Source organism: Scyliorhinus canicula, chromosome 13 (genome assembly GCF_902713615.1).
Source record: "Scyliorhinus canicula chromosome 13, sScyCan1.1, whole genome shotgun sequence".
Taxonomy (NCBI): Eukaryota; Metazoa; Chordata; class Chondrichthyes; order Carcharhiniformes; family Scyliorhinidae; genus Scyliorhinus; species Scyliorhinus canicula.
In genome coordinates this window covers 26,983,196-27,008,407 of record NC_052158.1, presented here as the reverse complement: position 1 = coordinate 27,008,407, position 25,212 = coordinate 26,983,196, and the positions used below count along the sequence as shown (strand labels likewise).

Below are 25,212 nucleotides of genomic sequence, written 5' to 3'. Positions count from 1 at the left end.
TGTGCGTGTTTCCTGGGCTGTTTCGCTGTGTGCGTGTTTCGCTGTGTGGTGTTTCGCTGTGTGCGTGTTTCGCTGTGTGCGTGTTTCGCTGTGTGTGCGTGTTTCGCTGTGTGTGCGTGTTTCGCTGTGTGTGCGTGTTTCGCTGTGTGTGCGTGTTTCGCTGTGTGTGCGTGTTTCGCTGTGTGTGCGTGTTTCGCTGTGTGGGTGTTTCGCTGTGTGTGCGTGTTTCGCTGTGTGTGCGTGTTTCGCTGTGTGTGCGTGTTTCGCTGTGTGTGCGTGTTTAGTTGTGTGTGCGTGTTTCGCTGTGTGTGCGTGTTTCGCTGTGTGTGCGTGTTTCGCTGTGTGTGCGTGTTTCGCTGTGTGTGCGTGTTTCGCTGTGTGTGCGTGTTTCGCTGTGTGTGCGTGTTTCGCTGTGTGTGCGTGTTTCGCTGTGTGTGTGTGTTTCGCTGTGTGTGTGTGTTTCGCTGTGTGTGTGTGTTTCGCTGTGTGTGTGTGTTTCGCTGTGTGTGTGTGTTTCGCTGTGTGTGTGTTTCGCTGTGTGTGTGTGTTTCGCTGTGTGTGTGTGTTTCGCTGTGTGTGTGTGTTTCGCTGTGTGTGTGTGTTTCGCTGTGTGTGTGTTTCGCTGTGTGTGTGTGTTTCGCTGTGTGTGTGTGTTTCGCTGTGTGTGTGTGTTTCGCTGTGTGTGTGTGTTTCGCTGTGTGTGTGTTTCGCTGTGTGCGTGTTGCGCTGTGTGTGCGTGTTGCGCTGTGTGTGCGTGTTGCGCTGTGTGTGCGTGTTGCGCTGTGTGTGCGTGTTGCGCTGTGTGTGCGTGTTGCGCTGTGTGTGCGTGTTGCGCTGTGTGTGCGTGTTGCGCTGTGTGTGCGTGTTGCGCTGTGTGCGTGTTGCGCTGTGTGCGTGTTGCGCTGTGTGCGTGTTGCGCTGTGTGCGCGTTGCGCTGTGTGCGCGTTTCGCTGTGTGAGTTTCGCCGCGTGTGTCTCTGTGTGTGTATGTCTGTGTGTGTGTGTTTCTCTGTGTTTCTGTGTTACTCTGCGTGTTTGTCTGCGCGTGTCTCTCTGCGTTTGTGTGTGTATGTTTCTCTGTGTTTGTCTGTATGTTTCTCTTGTGTGCTTCTGTATCTGCATGTGTGTTTCTGTGTGTTTTGAAATAATGTACAAAAACAGAAATAAATTGAAAAACATTCTTCACATCTCACAGTTCAGTTTGTGCAAATTTTCCCCCCTTTTTCATCCTTGTACCACCTTGAACTGAATCAAACTCATCCTCATGCATGAAGAGGTCGAACTTACCGTAGCACTCCACCATCCCATCTATCCCTAATCGTGGACTGTACCAGCGGGTTCTCCATGTTCCTCCTCGGTGCCAGTGGGTGGCGCCGCCGTCACCATGGCTCTCAGGCCTGACCCCCTACAGGACCCTTCCTGCATCCTAACCCATTCAGACTCCTCTCTTTCCCATCACTGCCTCACCTTCTCCGCATTCTGTAACAGGGCCCTCTTCACCCGAGGTACCTTCCCCGCCCATATAAACTCTGAAATCGTTGCGTCCAGTTTCCGGGAAAAGTCCTTCGGAATGAAGATCGGGAGGATCTGTAATACAAACAGGAACCTTGGCAGAACGTTCATTTTTACTTTTAGACCCTCCCCACCAGTGTCAGGTGTAGCGTATCCCATCTCCTAAAGTCCTCCCTTACCTCCTCCATCAACTTTGTTAAGTTCCATTTGTGCATTGTTGCCCATTCCCCCATCACCTGGACCCCCAGATACCTAAACCTATCCCTGGCTACCCTAAGTGGCAACACCCCCAAATTGGCTCCCCGACCTGCTTCATTCACTGGAAACATCTCACTCTTTCCCACATTCAGCTCATAGCCTTAGAAGGGCCCAAACCTCTTTAGTATGTCCATCATTCTCCCCATACTGTCCAATGGGTCCAATATAAGAGACAGTAAGTTGTCTGCATGCAACGACACCTGGTGTTCCCTACTCCCCCTCACAATCCCCTGCCAACGTATGTATGTGTGTGTGTGTATCATAGAGTCATTCCAGAGCAGAAGGTGGCCATTTGGCCATCGAGTCTGCACTGGCTCTCTAAAAGAGCATTCTACCCTGTCCCACTGCCCTGCCTTACCCCCGGTGCAACTTTTAAAAAATATTTCTTTATTCTCCTTCTTTTTCACATTTTCTCCCAAATTTACACCCACCAACAATATTCAGTAACAGGTATGTCAATCACCATATCAATAACAACGATCCCATCCTCCCACCAAACCCCAAACATTAGCCCGCATGTTCACACAAACAAATGACAAAAAGGAATCAGGAATCACCCATAGTCGCCATTAACACACACAGCCCCCCAACCCTCCCCCAACTAATTTTCGATGTTATCCGGTTCTTGAAAGTGCATAATGAATCATGCCCATGAATTGTAGAACCCCTCCATCCTTACCCTCAGTTCAAACATAACCTTCTCGAGTCAAGAATTCCAACAGGTCCTCCCGCCACGCCAGGGCACAGGGTGAAGAGGCTGCTCCCCAACCCATCAGGATCCGCCTTCGGGCGATCAACGAGGCGAAGGCTACAACATCTGCCTCTGCACCGGTTTCCAACCCTGGCTGGTCCAACACCCCGAATATGGCCTCCTGGGGGCCTGGGTCCAGTTTCACGTGCACCACTTTAGAAATAACCCTAAAAACCTCCTTCCAGTAATCCTCCAGCTTTGGACAGGACCAACACATATGAACGTGATTAGCGCCCCCTCCCCCGCAAGGTTCACATACATCTTCTACTCCTTCAAAGAATCGGCCCATCCTCGCCCTCGTGAGGTGCGCTCTGTACCACCTTCAGCTGTATCAGCCCCAACCTCGCGCATGAGGTGGAGGTGTTCACTCTCCGGAGCACCTCACACCAGAACCCCTCTTCCATATCCTCTCCCAACTCTTCCTCCCACTTTGCTTTGATCCCTTCCAGTGGTGCCTTCTCCTCTTCCAAAATAGCTCCGTAAACCGCTGACACTATCCCCTTCTCCAGTCATCAGCACCTCCAGCAATGTGGAGGCTGGTTCCTCCAGGAAGCTCTGTATCTCCTTTCTGGCAAAATCCTGAACCTGCATATATCTAAACACTTTTCCCTGCTCCAGCCCATACTTCGCTTCCAGCTCCTTCAATCCTGCAAACCGACCCCTAAGAAACAAATCTTTTAGAGTCTTAATCCCCTTCTCTTCCCATTTCCGAAAATTCCATCCCACCTCCCTGGCTCAAATCTGTGGTTCCCCCGAATCGGCATTTCCCTTGACCCTGCCCCCAACCCGAAGTGTTGGCGAAACTGCCTCCAAATTCTCAATGAAGCTATTATTACCGGACTCCCTGAGTATTTCCCCGGGGCTATCGAGAGCGGCGCTGGTGCTAGTGCTTTCAATCCCGACCCAATGCACAAACTATTCCCGTAGCAACTTAATTCCCTTTTGAATACCGCAATCAAACCTGCCCCCACCATCCTCTGGGGAAGTTTGTTCCTGACTCCAAACAACCTCTGGAATCTGAAACAAGAACAGAAAATGCTGGAAAATATCAGCAGGTTTGACCGCATCTGTGGAGAGAGGACGGAGCTAATGTTTCGAGTCTGGGTGATTTTTCGGAGCGTTATCACACAGACTGGTCATGTAACAGCCTAACAGTCAGAATCAAGGACTCATTACTTACCTACAGTGTCCCAGAGACCACGGTCACCATTTCTGGGTATGTTCTGTCTCACCAGCAGGACAAAGCCAGCAGAGGTGGTGTACAGTCGGGAGGGAGTTGCCCTGGGAATCCTCAACATCGACTCTGGACCCCATGAAGTCTCGTGGCTTCAGGTTAAACATGGGCAAGGAAACCTCCTGCTGATTAACACGTACCAGCCACCATCAGCTGATAAATCAGCGCTCCTCCATGTTGGTCACCACTTGGAGGAAGCACTGAGGGTGGAAAGGGCGCAGAATATGCTCTGGTGGGGGATCTTCAATGTCCATCACCAAAAGTGGCTCGGTAGTACCACCACAGGTCGAGCTGACCGGGTCCTAAAGGATACAGCTGCTAGACTGGGACCGCAGCAGGTGTTGAGGGAACCAACAAGAGGGAAAAACATACTTGACGTCATCCTCACCAACCTGCCTGTTGCAGTTGCATCTGCCCATGACTGTGTCCGTGATATGGAGATGCCGGTGTTGGACTGGGCTGGACACGGTAAGAAGTCTTACAGCAGCAGGCTAAAATCCCAACAGGTTTGTTTGGAATCACGAGCTTCAGAGCACAGCTCCTTCCTCAGGTGAGTGACTCACCTGATGAAGGAGCTACACTCCAAAAGCTAGTGATTCCAAATAAACCTGTTGAACTTTAACCTGGTGCTGTAAGATTTCTTACCATGACAGTATCGGTAGAAGTGACCACCGCACAGTCCTTGTGGAGACAAAGTCCCGTCCTCACATTGAGGGATACCCTCCACTGTGTTGTGTGGCACTATAATCATCCTAACGGGATAGATTCAGAACAAATCTAGCAACTCGACTGGGCATCCATGAGGTGTTGTAGGCAGCAGCAGAATTATACTCAGCCACAATCTGCAACCTCATGGCCTGGCATATCCCCCACTCTACCATTACCACCAAGCCAGGGATCAACCCTGGTTCGATGAAGAGTGCAAATGAAGTTGTCAATCTAGTGAAGCGACAACACAGGATTAGTTAGTTGCAAGTCAAACAACATAAGCAGCAAGTGTTAGACTGAGCTCAGCGATCCCACAACCAACCGATCACTTCAAAGCTCTGCAGTCCTGCCACATCCAGTCGTCAACGGTGGTGGACAATGAAACAGCTCACTGGCGGAAGAGGCTCCGGAAATATTCCCAGCCTCAAAGATGATGGAGTCCAGCGCATCTGAGCAAAATATAAATGAAGCATTCGCATCAATCTTTAGCCAGAAGTGCCAAGTGGATGATCCATCTCCGCCTCCTCCGGAGTTCCCCAGCATCACAGAGTCTTCAGCCCATTCGATTCACTCCACATGACACTGGATACTGCAAAGGCCCTGACAATATTCCGGCAATAGTACTGAAGACTTGTGCTCCAGAATTTGCCGCACCCCTAGCCAAGCTGTTCTAGTACAGCTACAACACTGGCATCTATCCGGCAATGTGGAAAATTGCCCAGATGTGTCTTGCACACAAGAAACAGGAAAAATCCAACCCAGCCAATTCCCGCCCTATCAGTCTACCCTCCATTATCAGCAAAGTGATGGGAGGAGTCATCAGCAGTGCTATCAAGCGGCACTTATTCAGCAATAACCTGCTCACAGACGCTCAGTTTGATTCCGCCAGGGTCACTCAGCTGCTGACCTCATTACAGCTTTGGTTCAAACATGGACAAAAGCTCTGAATACCAGAGGTGAGGTGAGAGTGACTGCCCTTGACATCAGGGCAGCATTGGACCCAGTATGGCATCAAGGAGCCCCAGCTAAACTGCAGTCAATGGGAATCAGGGGGAAAACTCTCCACTAGTTAAGAGTTGTACCAAGCACAACCAAGATGGTTGTGGTGGTTGGAGGTCAACCATCTGTCCTGGAACATGACTGCATGTTTTCCTTAGTGTAGTGTCCCGGGCTCAACCATCTTCAAAGACCCTCCGTCCAAAATAAGGGCAGATGTGGAAATGTTCCATGATGTTCAGCACCATTCGTGACTCCTCAGATAATGAAGCAGTCCATGTCCAAATGCAGCAAGACCTAGTCAATATCCAGGCTTGGGCTGACAGGTGGCAAGTTACATTCGCGGCACATAAGTGTCAGACAATGACCATCCCCGACAAGAGAGGATCTAATCATCACCATTTGACATTAAATGGCATTACCATCACTAAATCCCCCACATCCTGGGGGTCAGCATTGACCCGAAACTGGACTGAACGAGCCAGATAAATACTGCGGCTACCAGGGCAGGTCAAAGTTACTCACAGCGAGTTACTCACTTCATGCCCCCCCCAAAGCCTGTCCACCATCTACAAGGCCCAAGTCAGGAGTGTAATGGAATACTCTCCACTAGCCTGGATGAGTGCAGCTCCAACACTCAAGACGCTCAACACCATCCAGGACAAAGCAGCCCGTTTGATTGCTCCTCCTTTCACAATCATTCACTCCCTCTATCATGGACGCACAGTGGCAGCTGTGTGTACCATCTCAAGATGCACTGCAGGAACTCAACAAGGTTCTTTGGCAGCAGCTTCCAAACCCACGACCATCTAGAAGGCCAAAGGCATCAGATACCTGGGAACCCCACCACCTGGAGGTTCCCCGCCAAGTCACTCACCATCCTGACTTGGAAATATATTGCCGTTCCTTAACTGTCGCTGGGTCAAAATCCTGGAACTCTTTCCCTAACAGCACAGTGGGTGTACCTACACTTAAGGGACTGAAGCGGTTCAAGAGTGGCACAGTGGTTAGCACTGCTGCCTCACGGCAACGAGGATCCGGGTTCGATCTGAGCCCCGGGTCACTGTCCGTGAGGAGTTTGCGCATTCTCCCCGTGTCTGCGTGGGTCTCACCCCCACAGCCCAAAGATGTGCAGGATAGATGGATTGGCCATGCTAAATTGCCCCTTAATGGAAAAGAAATGAATTGGGGACTCTAAATTTAAAGAATATGCTGGCCGAGCCAGCGACGGCAACATCCCGTCAATTAATTTTGAAAAAGCTGAAGTCTCTCTCGTGTCCGACACAAGTTCAACATGACCGATTTGCTCTTGTAGCCCATGCCCCTATTAATAAAACCTATGATACTGCATGCTCCAGTTACTGCTCTCTCAACATGCCCTGCCATCGTCAATGACTTGTATACACAGACACAGGCCCCTTTGTTCCAGCACCTCCTTCAGGGTTTGTCCCTTTGTTTTATTCTGTTTCTCCACATTCTTCATGCCAAAATGAATCACCTCAGAAATCTCTGCATCGAACGTCACCTGACACTTGTCTGTCTGTGGGCATGTGGAAAGTGTAGAGTGTAAAATTATCGTGCCCCCCCCCCCCCCCCAATTAAAGTGTGCACAGGGTTGTTTGCGACACGGAAAGAGGCAGTGTCTATTTATTCCCATCTTGAACCCTTTTCCCTTTTACTCCTCCTCAAACCCATTAACTTTCCACCCAATTCTTTCTGGAACAGGCTAATTCCACATTACGTTCTCAGTAGCTTGTTCCTGTGCGGTTCCAGAGGTCATCCATCCCAGAATAGTGGCTTGGCAACATTGCGTGTGCTCTGACTCTAACCACCAGTTCTACACACGACCAGCTACAGTGAACATGGTCAGACTTCAACAAATACACCTCCATTTCCAGCAATTAGTCGCCAATGCTTTTAGTAACCACAGCAACCAAACCTTGCCTAAGTGCTGTGCTGATTTCATTGTAAGAAAATAACTGGGCAGTTAACAAAATCAGATTTCAATCAAATGTACTCACTGACTGGGCATGGAGCACTTTAAGACACCTGGTGTCAGCATGAACTATTCAGTAATGTAAAGCACGGGGTTTAGATACAGAGTAAAACTCCCTCTACACTGTCCCATCAAACACTCCCAGGACAGGTACAGCACGGGGTTAGATGCAGAGTAAAGCTGCCTCTACACTGTTCCCATCAAACACTCCCAGGACAATACAGCACGGGTTAGATACAGAGTAAAGCTGCCTCTACACTGTTCCCATCAAACACTCCCAGGACAGGTACAGCACGGGGTTAGATACAGAGTAAAGCCCCACTACACTGTCCCCATCAAACACTCCCAGGACAGGTACAGCACGGGGTTAGATACAGAGTAAAGCTCCCCCTACACTGTCCCCATCAAACACTCGAAGGATAGGTACAGCACGGGGTTAGATACAGAGTAAAGCTCCCTCTACGCTGTGATGTGTGTGTTATTACTGAGCGAGCAGGAGCTGTGATGTGTGTGTTATTACTGAGTGATCAGGAGCTGTGATGTGTGTGTTATTACTGAGCGATCAGGAGCTGTGATGTGTGTGTGTGTTATTACTGAGCGATCAGGAGCTGTGATGTGTGTGTGTGTTGTTACTGAGTGATCAGGAGATGTGATGTGTATGTTATTACTGAGTGATCAGGAGCTGTGATGTGTGTGTGTGTGTTATTACTGAGCGATCAGGAGCTGTGATGTGTGTGTGTGTTGTTACTGAGTGATCAGGAGCTGTGATGTGTGTGTTATTACTGAGTGATCAGGAGCTGTGATGTGTGTGTTATTACTGAGCGATCAGGAGCAGTGATGTGTGTGTGTGTTGTTACTGAGTGATCAGGAGCTGTGATGTGTGTGTTATTACTGAGTGATCAGGAGCTGTGATGTGTGTGTTATTACTGAGTGATCAGGAGCTGTGATGTGTGTGTGTGTTATTACTGAGTGATCAGGAGCTGTGATGTGTTTGTTATTACTGAGCGATCAGGAGCTGTGATGTGTTTGTTATTACTGAGCGATCAGGAGCTGTTATGTGTGTGTTATTACTGAGTGATCAGGAGCTGTGATGTCTGTGTGTGTTATTACTGAGTGATCAGGAGCTGTGATGTGTTTGTTATTACTGAGCGATCAGGAGCTGTGATGTGTGTGTGTTATTACTGAGTGATCAGGAGCTGTGATGTGTTTGTTATTACTGAGCGATCAGGAGCTGTGATGTGTGTGTTATTACTGAGTGATCAGGAGCTGTGATGTGTTTGTTATTACTGAGCGATCAGGAGCTGTGATGTGTGTGTTATTACTGAGTGATCAGGAGCTGTGATGTGTGTGTTATTACTGAGTGATCAGGAACTGTGATGTGTGTGTGTTATTACTGAGTGATCAGGAGCTGTGATGTGTTTGTTATTACTGAGCGATCAGGAGCTGTGATGCGTTTGTTATTACTGAGCGATCAGGAGCTGTGATGTGTGTGTTATTACTGAGTGATCAGGAGCTGTGATGTGTTTGTTATTACTGAGCGATCAGGAGCTGTGATGTGTGTGTGTGTTATTACTGAGCGATCAGGAGCTGTGATGTGTTTGTTATTACTGAGCGATCAGGAGCTGTGATGTGTGTGTGTGTTATTACTGAGTGATCAGGAGCTGTGATGTGTGTGTGTTATTACTGAGTGATCAGGAGCTGTGATGTGTTTGTTATTACTGAGCGATCAGGAGCTGTGATGCGTTTGTTATTACTGAGCGATCAGGAGCTGTGATGTGTGTGTGTGTTATTACTGAGTGATCAGGAGCTGTGATGTGTGTTGTTATTACTGAGCGATCAGGAGCTGTGATGTGTGTGTGTGTTATTACTGAGCGATCAGGAGCTGTGATGTGTGTGTTATTACTGAGCGATCAGGAGCTGTGATGTGTGTGTGTGTTATTACTGAGCGATCAGGAGCTGTGATGTGTGTGTGTGTTATTACTGAGTGATCAGGAGCTGTGATGTGTTTGTTATTACTGAGCGATCAGGAGCTGTGATGTGTGTGTGTGTTATTACTGAGCGATCAGGAGCTGTGATGTGTGTGTGTGTTATTACTGAGTGATCAGGGGCTGTGATGTGTGTGTGTTATTACTGAGCGATCAGGAGCTGTGATGTGTGTGTGTGTTATTACTGAGCGATCAGGAGCTGTGATGTGTGTGTGTGTTATTACTGAGTGATCAGGAGCTGTGATGTGTGTGTGTGTTATTACTGAGTGATCAGGAGCTGTGATGTGTGTGTGTTATTACTGAGCGATCAGGAGCTGTGATGTGTGTGTGTGTTATTACTGAGCGATCAGGAGCTGTGATGTGTGTGTGTGTTATTACTGAGCGATCAGGAGCTGTGATGTGTGTGTTATTACTGAGCGATCAGGAGCTGTGATGTGTCTGTGTGTTATTACTGAGTGATCAGGAGCTGTGATGTGTGTTGTTATTACTGAGCGATCAGGAGCTGTGATGTGTGTGTTATTACTGAGCGACCAGGAGCTGTGATGTGTGTGTGTGTTATTACTGAGCGATCAGGAGCTGTGATGTGTGTGTGTTATTACTGAGTGATCAGGAGCTGTGATGTGTGTGTTATTACTGAGTGATCAGGAGCTGTGATGTGTGTGTTATTACTGAGCGATCAGGAGCTGTGATGTGTGTGTGTTATTACTGAGCGATCAGGAGCTGTGATGTGTGTGTTATTACTGAGCGATCAGGAGCTGTGATGTGTGTGTGTTATTACTGAGCGATCAGGAGCTGTGATGTGTGTGTTATTACTGAGCGATCAGGAGCTGTGATGTGTGTGTGTGTTATTACTGAGCGATCAGGAGCTGTGATGTGTGTGTGTGTTATTACTGAGCGATCAGGAGCTGTGATGTGTGTGTTATTACTGAGTGATCAGGAGCTGTGATGTGTGTGTGTTATTACTGAGCGATCAGGAGCTGTGATGTGGGTGTGTTATTCTGAGTGATCAGGAGCTGTGATGTGTGTGTTATTACTGAGTGATCAGGAGCTGTGACTGGTGTGTGTTATTACTGAGCTGATCAGGAGCGTGATGGTGGTGTGTTATTACTGAGCGGATCAGGAGCTGTGATTGTGTGTGTTATTACTGAGTGATCAGGAGCTGTGATGTGTGTGTTGTTATTACTGAGCGATCAGGAGCTGTGCTGTGTGTGGTGGTTATTGCTGAGTGATCAGGAGGTGTGATGTGTGTGTGTTATTACTGAGTCGATCCGGAGCTGTGATGGTGTGTGTGTTATTACTGAGCGATCAGGAGCTGTGATGTGTGTTGTTATTACTGAGAGTGATCAGGAGCTGTGATGTGTGTGTGTGTTATTACTGAGTGATCAGGAGCTGTGATGTGTGTGTTATTACTGAGCGATCAGGAGCTGTGATGTGTGTGTGTGTTATTACTGAGTGATCAGGAGCTGTGATGTGTGTGTGTGTTATTACTGAGCGATCAGGAGCTGTGATGTGTGTGTGTTATTACTGAGTGATCAGGAGCTGTGATGTGTGTGTGTTATTACTGAGCGATCAGGAGCTGTGATGTGTGTGTGTTATTACTGAGTGATCAGGAGCTGTGATGTGTGTGTGTTATTACTGAGCGATCAGGAGCTGTGATGTGTGTGTGTGTTATTACTGAGTGATCAGGAGCTGTTGATGTGTGTGTGTTATTACTGAGTCGATCAGGAGCTGTGATGTGTGTGTGTGTTATTACTGAGCGATCAGGAGCTGTGATGTGTGTGTGTGTTATTACTGAGCGATCAGGAGCTGTGATGTGTGTGTGTTATTACTGAGTGATCAGGAGCTGTGATGTGTGTGTGTTATTACTGAGCGATCAGGAGCTGTGATGTGTGTGTTATTACTGAGTGATCAGGAGCTGTGATGTGTGTGTGTGTTATTACTGAGCGATCAGGAGCTGTGATGTGTGTGTGTATTACTGAGCGATCAGGAGCTGTGATGTGTGTGTGTGTTATTACTGAGCTGATTCAGGAGCTGTGATGTGTGTGTGTTATTACTGATGCGATCAGGAGCTGTGAGTGTGTGTGTGTTATTACTGAGCGATCAGGAGCTGTGATGTGTGTGTGTTATACTGAGCGATCAGGAGCTGTGATGTGTGTGTGTTATTACTGAGTGATCAGGAGCTGTGATGTGTGTGTGATTACTGAGTGATCAGGAGCTGTGATGTGTGTGTGGTATTACTGAGTGATCAGGAGCTGTGATGTGTGTGTGTGTTATTACTGAGCGATCAGGAGCTGTGATGTGTGTGTGTGTTCTGAGTGATCAGGCGCTGTGATGTGTGTGTTATTACTGAGCGATCAGGAGCTGTGATGTGTGTGTGTATTACTGAGCGATCAGGAGCTGTGATGTGTGTGTGTGTTATTACTGAGCGATCAGGAGCTGTGATGTGATGTGTGTGTTATTACTGAGTGATCAGGAGCTGTGATGTGTGTGTTATTACTGAGTGATCAGGAGCTGTGATGTGTGTGTGTGTTATTACTGAGCGATCAGGAGCTGTGATGTGTGTGTTATTACTGAGTGATCAGGAGCTGTGATGTGTGTGTGTGTTATTACTGAGCGATCAGGAGCTGTGATGTGTGTGTTATTACTGAGTGATCAGGAGCTGTGATGTGTGTGTGTTATTACTGAGCGATCAGGAGCTGTGATGTGTGTTATTACTGAGCGATCAGGAGCTGTGATGTGTGTGTTATTACTGAGTGATCAGGAGCTGTGATGTGTGTGTGTTATTACTGAGCGATCAGGAGCTGTGATGTGTGTGTGTTATTACTGAGTGATCAGGAGCTGTGATGTGTGTGTTATTACTGAGTGATCAGGAGCTGTGATGTGTGTGTGTGTTATTACTGAGCGATCAGGAGCTGTGATGTGTGTGTGTGTTATTACTGAGCGATCAGGAGCTGTGATGTGTGTGTGTGTTATTACTGAGCGATCAGGAGCTGTGATGTGTGTGTGTGTTATTACTGAGCGATCAGGAGCTGTGATGTGTGTGTGTGTTATTACTGAGCGATCAGGAGCTGTGATGTGTGTGTTATTACTGAGCGATCAGGAGCTGTGATGTGTGTGTGTGTTATTACTGAGCGATCAGGAGCTGTGATGTGTGTGTGTGTTATTACTGAGCGATCAGGAGCTGTGATGTGTGTGTGTGTTATTACTGAGTGATCAGGAGCTGTGATGTGTGTGTGTGTTATTACTGAGCGATCAGGAGCTGTGATGTGTGTGTGTGTTATTACTGAGCGATCAGGAGCTGTGATGTGTGTGTGTGTTATTACTGAGCGATCAGGAGCTGTGATGTGTGTGTGTTATTACTGAGTGATCAGGAGCTGTGATGTGTGTGTGTGTTATTACTGAGCGATCAGGAGCTGTGATGTGTGTGTGTGTTATTACTGAGCGATCAGGAGCTGTGATGTGTGTGTGTGTTATTACTGAGCGATCAGGAGCTGTGATGTGTGTGTTATTACTGAGTGATCAGGAGCTGTGATGTGTGTGTGTGTTATTACTGAGTGATCAGGAGCTGTGATGTGTGTGTGTTATTACTGAGTGATCAGGAGCTGTGATGTGTGTGTGTTATTACTGAGCGATCAGGAGCTGTGATGTGTGTGTGTGTTATTACTGAGTGATCAGGAGCTGTGATGTGTGTGTGTTATTACTGAGTGATCAGGAGCTGTGATGTGTGTGTTATTACTGAGCGATCAGGAGCTGTGATGTGTGTGTTATTACTGAGTGATCAGGAGCTGTGATGTGTGTGTGTGTTATTACTGAGTGATCAGGAGCTGTGATGTGTGTGTGTTATTACTGAGCGATCAGGAGCTGTGATGTGTGTGTTATTACTGAGCGATCAGGAGCTGTGATGTGTGTGTGTGTTATTACTGAGTGATCAGGAGCTGTGATGTGTGTGTGTTATTACTGAGTGATCAGGAGCTGTGATGTGTGTGTGTGTTATTACTGAGCGATCAGGAGCTGTGATGTGTGTGTTATTACTGAGCGATCAGGAGCTGTGATGTGTGTGTGTTATTACTGAGTGATCAGGAGCTGTGATGTGTGTGTGTGTTATTACTGAGTGATCAGGAGCTGTGATGTGTGTGTGTGTTATTACTGAGCGATCAGGAGCTGTGATGTGTGTGTGTGTTATTACTGAGTGATCAGGAGCTGTGATGTGTGTGTGTGTTATTACTGAGCGATCAGGAGCTGTGATGTGTGTGTTATTACTGAGCGATCAGGAGCTGTGATGTGTGTGTGTGTTATTACTGAGCGATCAGGAGCTGTGATGTGTGTGTGTGTTATTACTGAGTGATCAGGAGCTGTGATATGTGTGTGTGTGTTATTACTGAGTGATCAGGAGCTGTGATGTGTGTGTGTGTTATTACTGAGTGATCAGGAGCTGTGATGTGTGTGTTATTACTGAGCGATCAGGAGCTGTGATGTGTGTGTTATTACTGAGCGATCAGGAGCTGTGATGTGTGTGTTATTACTGAGTGATCAGGAGCTGTGATGTGTGTGTGTGTTATTACTGAGTGATCAGGAGCTGTGATGTGTGTGTGTGTGTTATTACTGAGCGATCAGGAGCTGTGATGTGTGTGTTATTACTGAGCGATCAGGAGCTGTGATGTGTGTGTTATTACTGAGTGATCAGGAGCTGTGATGTGTGTGTTATTACTGAGTGATCAGGAGCTGTGATGTGTGTGTGTGTTATTACTGAGTGATCAGGAGCTGTGATGTGTGTGTGTTATTACTGAGTGATCAGGAGCTGTGATGTGTGTGTTATTACTGAGCGATCAGGAGCTGTGATGTGTGTTATTACTGAGCGATCAGGAGCTGTGATATGTGTGTGTGTGTTATTACTGAGCGATCAGGAGCTGTGATGTGTGTGTGTTATTACTGAGTGATCAGGAGCTGTGATGTGTGTGTTATTACTGAGCGATCAGGAGCTGTGATGTGTGTTATTACTGAGCGATCAGGAGCTGTGATATGTGTGTGTGTTATTACTGAGTGATCAGGAGCTGTGATGTGTGTGTGTGTTATTACTGAGCGATCAGGAGCTGTGATGTGTGTGTTATTACTGAGTGATCAGGAGCTGTGATGTGTGTGTGTTATTACTGAGTGATCAGGAGCTGTGATGTGTGTGTGTTATTACTGAGCGATCAGGAGCTGTGATGTGTGTGTGTTATTACTGAGCGATCAGGAGCTGTGATGTGTTGTGTTATTACTGAGCGATCAGGAGCTGTGATGTGTGTGTGTGTTATTACTGAGTGATCAGGAGCTGTGATTGTGTGTGTGTTATTACTGAGTGATCAGGAGCTGTGATGTGTGTGTGTTATTACTGAGTGAGCAGGAGCTGTGATGTGTGTGTTATTACTGAGTGATCAGGAGCTGTGATGTGTGTGTTATTACTGAGTGATCAGGAGCTGTGATGTGTGTGTGTGTTATTACTGAGCGATCAGGAGCTGTGATGTGTGTGTGTGTTATTACTGAGTGATCAGGAGCTGTGATGTGTGTGTTATTACTGAGTGATCAGGAGCTGTGATGTGTGTGTGTTATTACTGAGTGATCAGGAGCTGTGATGTGTGTGTGTGTTATTACTGAGCGATCAGGAGCTGTGATGTGTGTGTGTGTTATTACTGAGTAATCAGGAGCTGTGATATGTGTGTTATTACTGAGTGATCAGGAGCTGTGATGTGTGTGTGTTATTACTGAGCGATCAGGAGCTGTGATGTGTGTGTGTTATTACTGAGCGATCAGGAGCTGTGATGTGTGTGTTATTACTGAGCGATCAGGAGCTGTGATGTGTGTGTGTGTTATTACTGAGTGATCAGGAGCTGTGATGTGTGTGTGTTATTACTGAGCGATCAGGAGCTGTGATGTGTGTGTTATTACTGAGCGATCAGGAGCTGTGATGTGTGTGTGTGTTATTACTGGGTGATCAGGAGCTGTGATGTGTGTGTTATTACTGAGTGATCAGGAGCTGTGATGTGTGTGTTATTACTGAGTGATCAGGAGCTGTGATGTGTGTGTGTTATTACTGAGCGATCAGGAGCTGTGATGTGTGTGTGTTATTACTGAGCGATCAGGAGCTGTGATGTGTGTGTGTTATTACTGAGCGATCAGGAGCTGTGATGTGTGTGTGTTATTACTGAGCGATCAGGAGCTGTGATGTGTGTGTGTTATTACTGAGTGATCAGGAGCTGTGATGTGTGTGTGTTATTACTGAGCGATCAGGAGCTGTGATGTGTGTGTGTTATTACTGAGTGATCAGGAGCTGTGATGTGTGTGTTATTACTGAGTGATCAGGAGCTGTGATGTGTGTGTTATTACTGAGCGATCAGGAGCTGTGATGTGTGTGTGTGTTATTACTGAGTGATCAGGAGCTGTGATGTGTGTGTTATTACTGAGTGATCAGGAGCTGTGATGTGTGTGTTATTACTGAGTGATCAGGAGCTGTGATGTGTGTGTGTTATTACTGAGTGATCAGGAGCTGTGATGTGTGTGTGTTATTACTGAGCGATCAGGAGCTGTGATGTGTGTGTGTTATTACTGAGTGATCAGGAGCTGTGATGTGTGTGTGTTATTACTGAGTGATCAGGAGCTGTGATGTGTGTGTGTGTTATTACTGAGTGATCAGGAGCTGTGATGTGTGTGTGTTATTACTGAGCGATCAGGAGCTGTGATGTGTGTGTGTTATTACTGAGTGATCAGGAGCTGTGATGTGTGTGTTATTACTGAGCGATCAGGAGCTGTGATGTGTGTGTGTGTTATTACTGAGCGATCAGGAGCTGTGATGTGTGTGTTATTACTGAGCGATCAGGAGCTGTGATGTGTGTGTTATTACTGAGCGATCAGGAGCTGTGATGTGTGTGTGTGTTATTACTGAGCGATCAGGAGCTGTGATGTGTGTGTTATTACTGAGTGATCAGGAGCTGTGATGTGTGTGTGTGTTATTACTGAGTGATCAGGAGCTGTGATGTGTGTGTGTTATTACTGAGTGATCAGGAGCTGTGATGTGTGTGTGTGTTATTACTGAGTGTTCAGGAGCTGTGATGTGTGTGTGTTATTACTGAGTGATCAGGAGCTGTGATGTGTGTGTGTGTTATTACTGAGCGATCAGGAGCTGTGATGTGTGTGTTATTACTGAGCGATCAGGAGCTGTGATGTGTGTGTGTTATTACTGAGCGAGCACGAGCTGTGATGTGTGTGTTATTACTAAGCGATCAGGAGCTGTGATGTGTGTGTGTGTTATTACTGAGCGATCAGGAGCTGTGATGTGTGTGTTATTACTGAGCGATCAGGAGCTGTGATGTGTGTGTTATTACTGAGCGATCAGGAGCTGTGATGTGTGTGTGTTATTACTGAGCGAGCACGAGCTGTGATGTGTGTGTTATTACTAAGCGATCAGGAGCTGTGATGTGTGTGTGTGTTATTACTGAGCGATCAGGAGCTGTGATGTGTGTGTTATTACTGAGTGATCAGGAGCTGTGATGTGTGTGTTATTACTGAGCGATCAGGAGCTGTGATGTGTTTGTTATTACTGAGCGATCAGGAGCTGTGATGTGTGTGTGTGTTATTACTGAGTGATCAGGAGCTGTGATGTGTGTGTGTGTTATTACTGAGTGATCAGGAGCTGTGATGTGTGTGTTATTACTGAGTGATCAGGAGCGGTGATGTGTGTGTGTGTTATTACTGAGTGATCAGGAGCTGTGATGTGTGTGTGTGTTATTACTGAGCGATCAGGAGCTGTGATGTGTGTGTTATTACTGAGCGATCAGGAGCTGTGATGTGTGTGTGTGTTATTACTGAGCGATCAGGAGCTGTGATGTGTGTGTGTGTTATTACTGAGTGATCAGGATCTGTGATGTGGTGTGTTTATTACTGAGTGATGCAGGAGCTGTGATGTGTGGTGTGTTATTACTGAGTGATCAGGAGCTGTGATGTGTGTGTTATTACTGAGCGATCAGGAGCTGTGATTGTGTGTGTGTGTTATTACTGAGCGATCAGGAGCTGTGATGTGTGTGTGTGTTATTACTGAGCGATCAGGAGCTGTGATGTGTGTGTGTGTTATTACTGAGTGATCAGGAGCTGTGATGTGTGTGTGTGTTATTACTGAGCGATCAGGAGCTGTGATGTGTGTGTGTGTTATTACTGAGCGATCAGGAGCTGTGATGTGTGTGTGTGTTATTACTGAGTGATCAGGAGCTGTGATGTGTGTGTGTGTTATTACTGAGCGATCAGGAGCTGTGATGTGTGTGTGTGTTATTACTGAGCGATCAGGAGCTGTGATGTGTGTGTGTGTTATTACTGAGTGATCAGGAGCTGTGATGTGTGTGTTATTACTGAGCGATCAGGAGCTGTGATGTGTGTGTGTTATTACTGAGTGATCAGGAGCTGTGATGTGTGTGTGTGTGTTATTACTGATGATCAGGAGCTGTGATTGTGTGTGTTATTACTGAGCGATCAGGAGCTGTGATGTGTGTGTGTGTTATTACTGAGTGATCAGGAGCTGTGATGTGTGTGTGTGTTATTACTGAGTGATCAGGAGCTGTGATGTGTGTGTTATTACTGAGCGATCAGGAGCTGTGATGTGTGTGTGTGTTATTACTGAGTGATCAGGAGCTGTGATGTGTGTGTGTTATTACTGAGCGATCAGGAGCTGTGATGTCTGTGTTATTACTGAGTGATCAGGAGCTGTGATGTGTGTGTGTGTTATTACTGAGTGATCAGGAGCTGTGATGTGTGTATGTGTTATTACTGAGCGATCAGGAGCTGTGATGTCTGTGTTATTACTGAGTGATCAGGAGCTGTGATGTGTGTGTGTTATTACTGAGTGATCAGGAGCTGTGATGTGTGTGTGTGTTATTACTGAGTGATCAGGAGCTGTGATGTGTGTGTGTGTTATTACTGAGTGATCAGGAGCTGTGATGTGTGTGTGTGTTATTACTGAGTGATCAGGAGCTGTGATGTGTGTGTGTGTTATTACTGAGCGATCAGGAGCTGTGATGTGTGTGTGTGTTATTACTGAGTGATCAGGAGCTGTGATGTGTGTGTGTGTTATTACTGAGCGATCAGGAGCTGTGATGTCTGTGTTATTACTGAGTGATCAGGAGCTGTGATGTGTGTGTGTGTTATTACTGAGCGATCAGGAGCTGTGATGTGTGTGTGTTATTACTGAGCGATCAGGAGCTGTGATGTGTGTGTTATTACTGAGTGATCAGGAGCTGTGATGTGTGTGTTATTACTGAGTGATCAGGAGCTGTGATGTGTGTTGTTATTACTGAGGTGATCAGGAGCTGTGATGTGTGTGTTATTACTGAGCTGATCAGGAGCTGTGATGTGTGTGTGTGTTATTACTGAGCGGATCAGGAGCTGTGATGTTGTGTGTTATTACTGAGTGATCAGGAGCTGTGATGTGTGTGTGTGTTATTACTGAGTGATCAGGAGCTGTGATGTGTGTGTTATTACTGAGTGATCAGGAGCTGTGATGTGTGTGTGTGTTATTACTGAGCGATCAGGAGCTGTGATGTGTGTGTTATTACTGAGCGATCAGGAGCTGTGATGTGTGTGTGTTATTACTGAGTGATCAGGAGCTGTGATGTGTGTGTTATTACTGAGTGATCAGGAGCTGTGATGTGTGTGTTATTACTGAGTGATCAGGAGCTGTGATGTGTGTGTTATTACTGAGCGATCAGGAGCTGTGATGTGTGTGTGTGTTATTACTGAGCGATCAGGAGCTGTGATGTGTGTGTGTGTTATTACTGAGTGATGTGTGTGTGTGTTATTACTGAGTGATCAGGAGCTGTGATGTGTGTGTGTTATTACTGAGCGATCAGGAGCTGTGATATGTGTGTTATTACTGAGTGATCAGGAGCTGTGATGTGTGTGTTATTACTGAGCGATCAGGAGCTGTGATATGTGTGTTATTACTGAGTGATCAGGAGCTGTGATGTGTGTGTTATTACTGAGTGATCAGGAGCTGTGATGTGTGTGTGTGTTATTACTGAGCGATCAGGAGCTGTGATGTGTGTGTTATTACTGAGTGATCAGGAGCTGTGATGTGTGTGTGTGTTATTACTGAGCGATCAGGAGCTGTGATGTGTGTGTGTGTTATTACTGAGCGATCAGGAGCTGTGATGTGTGTGTTATTACTGAGCGATCAGGAGCTGTGATGTGTGTGTGTGTTATTACTGAGTGATCAGGAGCTGTGATGTGTGTGTTATTACTGAGCGATCAGGAGCTGTGATGTGTGTGTTATTACTGAGCGATCAGGAGCTGTGATGTGTGTGTGTGTTATTACTGAGTGATCAGGAGCTGTGATGTGTGTGTGTTATTACTGAGCGATCAGGAGCTGTGATGTGTGTGTTATTACTGAGCGATCAGGAGCTGTGATATGTGTGTGTGTTATTACTGAGCGATCAGGAGCTGTGATGTGTGTGTTATTACTGAGTGATCAGGGGCTGTGATGTGTGTGTTATTACTGAGTGATCAGGAGCTGTGATGTGTGTGTTATTACTGAGTGATCAGGAGCTGTGATGTGTGTGTTATTACTGAGTGATCAGGAGCTGTGATGTGTGTGTTATTACTGAGCGATCAGGAGCTGTGATAAGAACATAAGAACAAAATAACTAGGAGCAGGAGTAGGCCATCTGGCCCCTCGAGCCTGCTCCGCCATTCAATTAGATCATGGCTGATCTTTTGTGGACTCAGCTCCACTTTCCGGCCCGAACACCATAACCCTTAATCCCTTTATTCTTCAAAAAACTATCTATCTTTACCTTAAAAACATGTAATGAAGGAGCCTCAACTGCTTCACTGGGCAAGGAATTCCATAGATTCACAACCCTTTGGGTGAAGAAGTTCCTCCTAAACTCAGTTCTAAATCTACTTCCCCTAATTTTGAGGCTATGCCCCCTAGTTCTGCTGTCACCCGCCAGTTGAAACAACCTGCCCGCATCTATCCTATCTATTCCCTTCATAATTTTAAATGTTTCTATAAGATCCCCCCTCATCCTTCTAAATTCCAACGAGTACAGTCCCAGTCTACTCAACCTCTCCTCATAATCCAACCCCTTCAGCTCTGGGATTAACCTAGTGAATCTCCTCTGCACACCCTCCAGCGCCAGTACGTCCTTTCTCAAGTAAGGAGACCAAAACTGAACACAATACTCCAGGTGTGGCCGCACTAACACCTTATACAATTGCAACATAACCTCCCTAGTCTTAAACTCCATCCCTCTAGCAATGAAGGACAAAATTCCATTTGCCTTCTTAATCACCTGTTGCACTTGTAAACCAACCTTCTGTGACTCATGCACTAGCACACCCAAGTCTCTCTGAACAGCGGCATGCTTTAATATTTTATCGTTTAAATAATAATCCCGTTTGCTGTTATTCCTGTTATGTGTGTGTTATTACTGAGTGATCAGGAGCTGTGATGTGTGTGTGTGTTATTACTGAGCGATCAGGAGCTGTGATGTGTGTGTGTTATTACGGAGTGATCAGGAGCTGTGATGTGTGTGTGTGTTATTACTGAGTGATCAGGAGCTGTGATGTGTGTGTTATTACTGAGTGATCAGGAGCTGTGATGTGTGTGTGTTATTACTGAGCGATCAGGAGCTGTGATGTGTGTGTGTGTTATTACTGAGTGATCAGGAGCTGTGATGTGTGTGTGTGTTATTACTGAGTGATCAGGAGCTGTGATGTGTGTGTTATTACTGAGTGATCAGGAGCTGTGATGTGTGTGTGTTATTACGGAGTGATCAGGAGCTGTGATGTGTGTGTGTGTTATTACTGAGTGATCAGGAGCTGTGATGTGTGTGTTATTACTGAGTGATCAGGAGCTGTGATGTGTGTGTGTTATTACTGAGCGATCAGGAGCTGTGATGTGTGTGTGTGTTATTACTGAGTGATCAGGAGCTGTGATATGTGTGTGTGTTATTACTGAGCGATCAGGAGCTGTGATGTGTGTGTTATTACTGAGCGATCAGGAGCTGTGATGTGTGTGTGTGTTATTACTGAGTGATCAGGAGCTGTGATGTGTGTGTGTGTTATTACGGAGTGATCAGGAGCTGTGATGTGTGTGTGTGTTATTACTGAGTGATCAGGAGCTGTGATGTGTGTGTTATTACTGAGTGATCAGGAGCTGTGATGTGTGTGTGTGTTATTACGGAGTGATCAGGAGCTGTGATGATTCCACCTACTAATGTGCCCTTTTCCCCACAGGGGCAAACCCTGGGCAGATGACACCAGCCAACTGGGACCTGATAAACACGCCCGGGACATTCCCTCCTTGGACAAGTATGCTATGGAGCGTTGGGAGGTGGGTTGGAGTCATCTTGGCTTAGCTGTACATTTTTGGTCAACACAGTGTGTTGTGAATGCGGGATTAGAGCGTGGGAGGATAAAAGAGCACTGATTGCATCAAAGCCCCAACTTTTTTTACTTGAACACTTCCATCTTGGCATCCAGCTGTGAGTGGAGCGTCAATGAGACCAGCCTGCTTTGTAGCTTGTTCCAATTTATCTTCCCTTTTCCGTCAAATGCCTCATTCTTGTTTCTGATGTCGGCTTCTTTTGTTCCCTCAGTGTTTATTTATAACCCTTCTGCAAATTACTTTGTATTAATATTTATGATCCGCATCTTCGGAGCCATTTAATAATTCTCCCAATTCATACGTGGGGAGGCTGTGGTGTTGTCACTGGATTAGTAATCCTGACTCCCCGGGACCTGGGATCGAATCCCACTCTGGCAGATGGTGCAATTTGAATTCAATATAAATCTGGGATTAAAAGTCCAGTGATGACCATGAAACCGTTGCCGATTGTCGTAAAAACCCATCTGGTTCACTGATGCCCCACAGAAGGAAATCTGCCGTCCTGACCCGGTCTGGCTGACATGTGACTCCAGACCCACAGCGATGTCCTCAGGGATGGGGCAATAATGGTGACCCAGCCAGCAACACCCCCACGCCCCATGAACGAAAAAGGAAAATATTCCTTGGCCGATTTTTGACCGCCCTCAGATTTGGCCTCGAGACTCCCCAATGACTTGAAACTTCTACTCGCTCCCACTGCCGTCTTTGGAGGGCATCTCTAGATTGGCAGTGAGCACTGGATTTGCCAACGGCACTGGCGGCCGGCGAATCAATAATGTAAAAAAAGGTGGGCCAATAAGTTGGATTGAAACGATATTGGAGAAAGTGTTGGTCCTCGCAGGATTTATCGTTGATGCTTCCCTTCCCTGCAGTAGCTGTGCATTTCCGTGGCCACGATTTGGGTGCTCTAATCGACGCCTGCATATCTTGCTGGTCAGGGGTTAAGCACAGGGGGTGGGTGCAGGTGGTGAGAGTATTGAACAATTGTTGGGCGAGAAGATTCAATCCCCAGCAGGTGGCAAATCCCCGAGGCTGAGCGCTAGCCGCCTCGTTTTGCTGCGTTTAAGGTGATTAGTCCCCAGAAGGGACACTCCTCGGTAACGTGCAGCATTGCTTGTGTCTTTCCACAAGTGCACAAGGGCATTTGTACTAAGTTCCACCCCCTCCCCCAGCGGCGGAGCTTGGCTCGACGGGGGCCTCGGCCCTGTCCTGATCCCGTTTAGCAGGGACCAGTCTCGCCGGCAGAACCTGATTAGTGACTCCCCCCCCCCCCCCCCCCCCCCCCCCCCCCATTTGTCCATTCCTTGACTCAAAGGACATCTCTGCTGGCCTATCTTCCTCCGTAAGGGTACTCCATTTGGGATGCGAGGGGGTGAGTTGGGTTGAATCGTTCGTCATGGAGGTGGGTGCAGCACAGGAGAATGGTTTCAACCAGCTTCGTAGGCCTCTTGTCAGTCGGCGAATGTGTGAGGGAGCGATATTGGCAAGGTCAGCAAGCCAGGGGAGGGATGTTGAATGGCAGGTTTCAGTTATGGATGTGCATTACTGCGTCCAATTGAATGTCAATGGGTCACGGGTGCTTCGTTCATTGACGGTGATAAACAAGCTCACCTCTGTGCCTTCAGGAGATGAGCTAATTAACCTAGCTGGAGAAAAATTATGACTCTCAAAGAACATCAACTAGTTCGCACTCACGGGGCTTGTTCTCCGAGCTACTTCGATCAATCAGTTTGCGCAGGGATTCGAGTCTTGGCTGCCACGTTCTCAGTTCTGTCCTCTGGTTTCGGAGTAAGGAGTGGGTGTGCGCATACCCACACCCCTCCCCCACACGGACTAGGTTTCATCTCTCTTCTGGTAGACAAGGATATGCGGTTCCCATCAAATAATGATGGTAGAAAGATGAGAGGGCACAGATTTTGGGGGGAGGATTTGCCTGTGAGAATGACCTGCAACCTGCTGCCTCTGAAGGTGGTGGTGGAAGCAGAATCGATCAGTGATTTCAAAGGGAAGCTGGCTGGGTGCAGGTCTCTGTGGGAGTTACTGGGTTGCTCTGTCGAGAGCCGGCCTGCTCCCGAGGGGCCGAGTGACTTCCTCCGTGCTCCGATGTCTCTGTGCCGTGTTGGCTGATTGGCTGATGGGATTGGAGCAGCAACACTGTCTCCTCTGCCCCTCCACGTCCTGGATTGGGAAGGAGTGAAATCAGCCCCCCCCCCCCCAAAAAACAAAGTTCAGGTTGGGTCCAACCACGCCTAGCTGTCCAGCGGATTGTTGCAGAGATTCACAAGCACAGTGGTTATTGTGGGTGGCACTGGTTAGCACTGTTGCCTCGCAGCTCACAGTCCTAGGTTCAATTCCTTTGGATGGGAACCGCATATCCTTGTCTCCCATACCAGAGAGCGATGAAACCTAGTCCGTGTGGGGGAGGGGTGCGCGTATGCGCGTGCCCACTCCTTACTTGGGTCACTGCCTGTGTGGAGTTTGCACATTCTCCCCGTGTCTGCGTGGGTTTCCTCCGGGTGCTCCGGTTTCCTCCCACGGTCCAAAGATGTGCAGGTTAGGTGGATTGACCATGATCAATTGCCCCTAAATTGTCCAAAAAGGTTAGGTGGGGTTACTGGGGTTACGGGGATGGATAGGGTGGAGGCTTAAGCTTAAGTAGGCTGCTCTTTCCAAAGACCGGTACAGACCCGAAGGGCCGAATGGACTCTTTCTGCACTGTAGAGATTCTGTGACACGATGGGGTGAACTTTGAGGGCCCCAGGAAATGGTTCAGCCCCTTTGGGAGAGCAACGAGGTCAGGTCGTTCACAGTAAATAACGATGAAAGAAAGACCTTGCATTTACATAGCACTCGCCGCTCTCACTGGCTGCCCCAGTGAAGGACATTTCGAAGTGGGGTCACCGATATAATGTGGGTCACCAATTTGTTTTTAATTTGTTTTTAAAATTTCCGTGGGGGGGTGTGGGTATCTCTAGCTGGGCCAGCATGTGTGACCCATCACTGACAGCCCTTGTACTGAGGGGCGTGCCCAGCCACTTCAGAGTGTAGGCCACACAGGGTAAGGACGTTAGATTGTCTTCCCTAAAGGGAAACTAGTGAACCAGACGGGTTTTCACGGCAATCAATGATCGTTTCATGGTTGCCATTTACTGAGACCAGCTTCACATTCCAGATTTTATTCATTGAATTTAAATTCCACCAGCTCCCACGGCAGGATTTGAACTGCTGTCCCCAGAGCATTATCCTGGTCCCCTCTGGATTTCTAGTTTGTTGACATTCCAGCCACTGTCTTTCCCCAGATTTACGCACAGCCAGCTCCCACCAACAGTGGCATGACTATGGGCGGGATAATCTGATTTCTCCC

At 47.3% G+C, this 25,212-nt stretch overlaps 1 protein-coding gene across 1 annotated transcript in view; it reads left to right on the top strand.

Moving 5' to 3' along the window:
• gtf2h4 (general transcription factor IIH, polypeptide 4) overlaps positions 1-25,212 on the top strand; it is a 109,875-nt gene that overhangs the window by 703 nt on the left and 83,960 nt on the right. The window contains exon 2 of the mRNA XM_038815322.1: positions 21,698-21,794. Within this exon, the coding sequence (XP_038671250.1) occupies positions 21,698-21,794 (97 nt within the window). The remainder of the gene's footprint in view (positions 1-21,697; positions 21,795-25,212) is intronic.